The sequence below is a fragment of the Drosophila bipectinata genome, chromosome 4 (genome assembly GCF_030179905.1).
Source record: "Drosophila bipectinata strain 14024-0381.07 chromosome 4, DbipHiC1v2, whole genome shotgun sequence".
Classification (NCBI taxonomy): Eukaryota; Metazoa; Arthropoda; class Insecta; order Diptera; family Drosophilidae; genus Drosophila; species Drosophila bipectinata.
This window is the reverse complement of record NC_091740.1, coordinates 12643906-12650612: the sequence shown is the minus strand read 5'-3', so window position 1 is coordinate 12650612 and position 6707 is coordinate 12643906. Positions and strand designations below refer to the sequence as shown.

Genomic DNA, 6707 nt, shown 5'->3' with positions numbered 1-6707 from the left:
GAGGAGGAGATCTTGAACTATGCAAAATAGATTGAGGCTGGAAAGACTCCAGGATCAGACAGAGTCCCAAAGTCCGTCCTGAGGCAAGCCATGCAGGAGAAGCCGGAGGTCTTTGCTGAGACCTTCAACAAGTGTCATCAGCACGGCACTTTTCCAAAAAATTGGAAGAGGTAGAACCTCATTCTGCTGCCGAAAGGGAACAAGGAGACAGACGACCCATCAGGATTCAAGCCCATATGTCTCCTAGGGGAACGGTAGGGAAAGTCCTCGAGATGGCCATAGCTTCTCGCATCTCGAAATTCGCAGAGGCCAAAGGAACGGTCTCGGTCAGCCAGTATGGTCAGCCAGTACGGTTTCCGGAAGGCGCGCTCTTCGGTGGACGCCATCAATGCCGTGACCGACACGGCGAAAGCAGCCATAGCGGGAACTCGGTGGAAATGGGGAGAAAAGGAGTATTGCGCGATGGTAACACTAGACATCCGCAACGCCTTCAACTCGGCTAATTGGACACGTATCCAACGAGCCTTGTTCTTGGCAGGCACTCCTACATACTTACAACTAATATTGTCCAGCTACCTTTCAGATAGGACACTGCTGTATGACACGGACGAAGGAGCAAAATCCTATGAGGTGACTGCGGGGGTGCCGCAAGGATCGGTCTTCGGGCCACTTCTTTGAAACATCATGTACGTCGAAGTACTCAGGATCAAAATACCGACGGGATGTAAACTCATCGGCTTCGCGGACGACCTAGCGCTGCTCGTGGTGGCGAAGGAAATCAAGAACGTGGAAACCAATGCGAGTGAAGCAATATGAAGAATATCAACCTGGTTATCTGACTCTGGACTGGATCTATCAGCACATAAAACGGAGGCAGTTCTCTTCACGAGCAGGAAAAAGGTGGAGTACATTACCATCCAGGTGGGCAACTGCTGCATCACGACAAAGGAGACAATTAAATACCTAGGGCTAATGCTGGACAACAGGATGTCCTACGGAGCGTACGTGGAGTACTCCACCATTAAGGCTGCAAAGATCCAAGGAGCCTTAATGGGAGGCCCAAAGGAAGGCAGGAGACGTCTTTTAGCCAGTGTCGTCACGTCGGTCTTGCTGTACGCAGCGCCGATATGGGCTGCGTCAGTCAGAAGATAACAGAGGCTTAAGAAAAAGCTAGGGACATCGTACCCACTAGCGGCCCTACGCGTCATATCCGGCTTTAGAACCATATCCGAGGAAGCTGCCATCGTTCTAGCCGGAATGATTCCAATTGATATACTGGCTAATGAAGCGGAGGAAATCTACGCATCCAATCGGCAACGGGGAAGGAATTCATCCCGAGGGGCCATCAAGTAGTCAGCCCGACAAGCGGCATTATCCTCATGGCAGGAGAGGTGGGACTCAACGAACAAAGGTAGATGGACGCACAGGCTATTCCCAAACATCCAGGAGTGGATCGGAAGAGATAACGGTCAGGTTAATTACAAGCTTACCCAGTTTCTTACAGGCCACGGGGGGTACAGAAAATACCTCCATAGATTCGGACACGACGAAAGTCCAGTGTGCCCCAACTAAACAGGAGCAGACCAGGACCCAGAGCACATTTTTTACAATTGAAGGAGGTATCGTGCCATCGTCGCATCGCTACCAGATCCGGAGCAGCTAGTGTAATTCATGTGTAGCTCACAGGAGCATTGGGACTAGCATTGGGTAAGCATTGGGCATTGGATAATGGTAGCTTAAACTCAGTAATCCTTTGCAGTGGTACCGCGGGGTCTGTGGTGTGTGCGGGAGTGTCTCTAGTATGTAGGCGCTGGCTAGGCATGCCGGTAAATCGTGCATGCTATTGATACGGGGCAAAAATATCTAGGATAGGATATATAGGACTTTCACCTCAATGGCGCAATTCAAAAAAAAAAAAAAAAAAACCGGACAGACAGAAGGACAGACGGACATGCTTATACCCTGCAGAACTGGAGGTGTCAATCGGCCATGGGTAAGTGTTTACCTCGCCGATCAATACATGGGTACTTCTAAAGTGACCCTATAGTAAACGAACGTCGAACCACCTAGTCGACTCGAGTTTCCGATTGGCCCTGGGTAAGTGCTTACCTCGTTGATAACTACATGGGTACTTACTAGATTCACCCACCCAGTTAATAAATATATGCGCATTAGCGCATAAGTACAAAATAACGGCAAGCATCGCTTTTGTTTTTGTTATTTTGTGGAAAGAGAATACACAAGATTAAAGACAAAACTTCGATTATGCTTTACATCGCTGTTTGTTTACGCGTCTTTGGTGCACTGCTTACAAAAACAATTGTCTAGAAAGAACAGTTTGTTTTATTTCGTGCTACTCTTTCGCTAAAACGCAGCTGTGTTTTCCGGCTGACAAAATTTTTGCAAGCATTTGAGTTAAGAAGTGCAAAGGGGATCAATCGATTATTAGGTGAGTAACCTAAAAAATAATATATGTTTGTAATATAAAATATGTTTATGTATATTTTATGTATAAATACATATGTATAAATATATTTTAGTCAATGAAGTGGTCTTGGCGTATAATGTGGATGACGTTCAGGGGAAAGGTGCCCTAAGAAAAGAAGAAAATTTCTTTGGCGTTATGATCGGTGAGTATTTTAAAATATAATTGTTTAATCCTTTTTATTTTTAGATTCAATCTAAAAAGCCTACCTATTTTTAGATTCAAACTCAAGCAGCCTAAAAGTAATGAAAGAAAAAACCCCGTTATAAAAAAGAAAAATTTAAACCAAATAAAAACTTTAATTGCAATTGTACATGTTTTTTAATTTCTAATGGCAGGCCCCTCCATGGGGTGCAATGTAAGTACTTACTTCACCAACCTCTCCATGGGGTCCGATGTAAGCACTCATTTTATCGACCCTTCAATGGGGTCCGATGTAAGCACTTATTTTACCGGCCATTCCATGGTGTCCCATGTAAGCACATATTTTACCGGCCGTTCCATGGGGTCTAATGTAAGTAGTTTCTTTAAAGACCCTAATATGTTGCACTATTTCACTAGTTCGTGGGTAATCGAGGCGGTGGCGATTAAAAAACGCATGGCTAGACGCCACTTTGTAAGTAGTGGTGGTCTGCTATCTTTAAAAACACGAAAGTTGGGTCATTTCCGATCATTCAGTTATATGGCAGCCATAGGATATAGTGCCCCAAATCATTTGAAACTTGGTAAGTCATCTTGGGAGCTTCAAATGTATACAAACCAAATTTCAAAGCAATAGCTTGATAAACAAAAAAGTTGGGGCAAATCGGCCAGATCGGTTATATGGCAGCTATATGAAATAGTGCCCCAAATCATTTGAAACTTGGTATGTAATCTTAGGAGCTTCAAAAATGTATACAAACCAAATTTCAATTCAATAGGTTTAAAATTAGAGTTTATGCCAAAAAAAACGAAAAAAAAACCATAGTGCAGCGTAAACACAAAGGTCTCCTAAGCGATTCCTTATTACAGATTTCAAGTTTAATTGACAAATTTAATCATCCTATTTTTCGAATCGCTTGAGTCATTCTCTTAATTAGTTTTTAGGATAAATTTCTTAAGCCGAGGTTCGATTATTGATGGTTGAACCAGAGTCGGGGAGTCATTTTTTAATCGAGACCGCGAACGTTTCACAAAAAAAATTATTAAGTGTCGTATATTCACTTTGCCTAATTAATAAAGTTTTAACACAGTGGGGGGCAAAACTAACACATGTTTAAAATTTGAGTTTGTGCGTAACAGAGAAAAACAATGAGAGTAGAGAATTCACTGAGCGAATAAAACGTATTTTTTTATTTCTTTTTTCGTTAATAAGTTGGAATCGGCACAAAAATTGAGTATTTTATTTTAAAAAAAGCTTTGCTAGCAACATTTTTTAAACAAATGAAATGCTTTCATATCTATATTCTCCATGAAGAAAACTTTTTTCTGCCCAATTTCTAAATAAAATTTTTCTCAGTGGAAACATTTTGATTTTTAAGTTTGGGCTGTCAAATGAGTCAAAATGAGAGCAATTGAGAGAGCTTCTAAAAAAAATTGAGAATGCTTACACTGTCAGTGTGCCGGCAGCACTGCGGCAGAATTTCCTACCCTATACACGGGTGCTATGTAAAATGAGTTTGGTTTAACACCAAAGTTATATAATAAAAAAGTAGAAATTATATTTTTTTTGATTCATTGTGCCGGGTCAGGCATTAAGCAACTGTTCGGATAAATAATTAAAAATAACGTAAGCATTGTTGGTCGCAAGCCGACAAAAGTTTAACAGAACTAACTTAACCAAAACAATTTCATACACAGTGTTTTGTGAACATACGTGGTTAATAAGAAAAAAGTTTGCTTATAAGCAAATTATAATAGATATTATAATTAATTATACATAGACATAAAAATAAACGGCAGTTCGCAAGTGCATATAACCGCAAGTGTTCGCCGCGAGCAAATAAATTTTGAGCGTTAAAATTTTTGGCGGTGGAATTATTTACTGCGGGTTGTTCGGAAGTTAATATAATTAGTTTTGAACTCATAGGGTTGTCATAGGGTTGCGCATGTCATAGGGTTGCGCATGCAACCCGTAGTGCTATTTTAAAAAGCAAGGCCCTGGGTATTCTCCAGGACTTACAGAGGATCCAAGGAGCTCTTCAGCCTGTTTCTAAGATGGATGATGCCATGCTCCACGTGCGACATGGCCAGAAAGTCACCATGTTCAGCGACTTCAAGGCCATCCACGGGGAGCTTGAGGATTTGGAAATTTCGCAGATCAGTAGTCCCCTCCGATGGACTGTTTCGGAACTCGTAGTGACAATGCAGGCCTAAATTGAGCACGAGATGACCCTTCACTCTTCCCGAATTGCTGCCCACTCCACCCTTGCTAACGGAATGTCCACCATGCAAGCTGACCCAGGGTTAAGCTTTCAAGCGTTGCCTCCTCTGCCTCTCTTTAGCTTCAGCGGTGGATACTCCTTCTTCTCTACAATCGTCGGCAGCAATCCTTATATTAGCAAGAAGGAAAAGCTGCAAAGGTTTCGATCTTGCCTTCGGGAGTCCGCTTTCGAAGCAGTTCGTTCCTTGAAAGTCTCCGACGATAATTATGATGTCGCGCTGAATTTAATGGAGAAACGATTTAATAAACATCGCTTAAGATTTTAGGCACACGTGAACGAGATTCTGGGCCTCAGTCTGTTGGAAAGTGGCTCAATAGCAGCTTTTTGAGGTATTTTGGACAAATTCAATGCCCTTATGCGAGCCTTAAAGAATTCGGGCTCAGATCAGATCGCCAGCTCCATCCTCGTCCAGGATCTGCTTTAAAGGTTGGACCCAGTTCAGACGCCATTCCTAGTCAGGCGTCGAGGGGCAAATAACAATAGATCATCCTTTATCGTAACTAATTCGCTCGCCTCTACCTGTACTTTACGCGGTGGATGGTCACATGTAATGTCTGCATACCCCCGATTTCTGTCAATGCCTCCTGAGATCCGCCTTGGTGAGGCCAGGCGACTCGGTCTTTGTCGGAAGTTTCTCCAAATGGGCCACCACATGCGTGAGTGCCTCGCTGCTAATTGTCGCAGTTGTGGAAGGAGGCATCACACCCTGCTGCATTTTCTGAAACCGCAGGCTTCTAGCTTCCAGCCTTTGGTTGGTCCTCCCACGTCAGCCATAGCCGAGTGCGCCGAGCCTGTAGCTTCTTTGCCGTCCAATGCTAATGCACTAGTTGCTCAAGGTCGGCGGCGATATATCTTTGCTTTCTACAGCAAACATTCTTGTTCGTAGCCGCGCTGAATCCCTTGTTCCATGCCTAGATCTGTTCAGCTTGGATGTCTCCAGTTGGAATATGGATGGATGTCTCCGTTTACAGCGCATCGATCTTCATATCGGAGCCAGTCTTTTTTATGAGCTGCTTTGTGTTGGGCATGTTCAGCTCTCAGTCGGCCTGCCGTTGCTGCAGAAAACCCGACTTGGATGGGTCCAGAGAACATGTTTACATGTCCAGAGAAGATCACTCATTTCCACTGCCCACAAGGATGTTCCGAAGAGCGCAACTATGCTAAATGATCAGTTGGGTTCTCTGCTCCGCCGATGCACATTTCGTTGAACATGTTGCTCGGTTGGATTCTGGGGCTTACGCTGTGAGGCTTCCGTTGAAATGTGGTCTTTAGTTGCTGGGAAAATCTTACTGCCAAGCCGTTCGACGATTTCTCTCCCTCCAAAGGAAGCTCTTTCGCCGTCCTCAATTGAATGAGCAATATGCTGCCTTCAAAAAAGAGTATTTGGAGTTGGGTCATATGTCTCCAGTTCTTGCTGATGCGAGCGTCACTAGCCAGTATATTCTACCACACCATTGTGTTTAAAAGGAGGACAGTTCAACAAAAAAGCTCAGGGTTGTTTTTGATGGATCTGCAGTCACCACTTCTGGTGACTGGGTTCCGATGCCATACAAAATGCTAGGGTTTATCCTGAGGATAGCTATCTTCAGTGCATTCTTTGGCGGGATTCCACCCAGGATGAGTTACAGGTTTTTAACCCTCGTACACGCACATATTTTAAAACCTTATTCCACGCACATGGTGCCTGGCCAGACCCCTATACGTTTACATGCATTTGTATGGGAATTAGAGTTGCATACGGTCGAATTTTTATCTTGAATAGATAAATATTTTTATTTCTGACCAATTTATTTTATTTC

At 43.4% G+C, this 6707-nt stretch overlaps 1 protein-coding gene across 1 annotated transcript; it reads left to right on the top strand.

Annotated features, from left to right (window-relative positions):
* Window positions 1-684: 684 nt before the first annotated feature.
* Window positions 685-1353, top strand: LOC122322080 (uncharacterized). The gene is made up of 3 exons (XM_043213435.1): window positions 685-802; window positions 860-1136; window positions 1221-1353. Exons 1-3 carry the CDS (start codon window positions 685-687, stop codon window positions 1351-1353), a joined length of 528 nt encoding a protein of 175 aa, XP_043069370.1.
* Window positions 1354-6707: the final 5354 nt, after the last annotated feature.

What these genes read in the sequence shown, in the direction of transcription:
- LOC122322080 (XM_043213435.1), top strand. Translation starts at nt 685, where the DNA reads ATGTACGTCGAAGTACTCAGGATCAAAATACCGACGGGATGTAAACTC. An exon ending in GAACGTGGAAACCAATGCGA is followed by an intron (nt 803 to 859) that starts GTGAAGCAATAT and finishes TGGATCTATCAG; the next exon opens with CACATAAAACGGAGGCAGTT. An exon ending in GCAGCGCCGATATGGGCTGC is followed by an intron (nt 1,137 to 1,220) that starts GTCAGTCAGAAG and finishes ATCCGGCTTTAG; the next exon opens with AACCATATCCGAGGAAGCTG.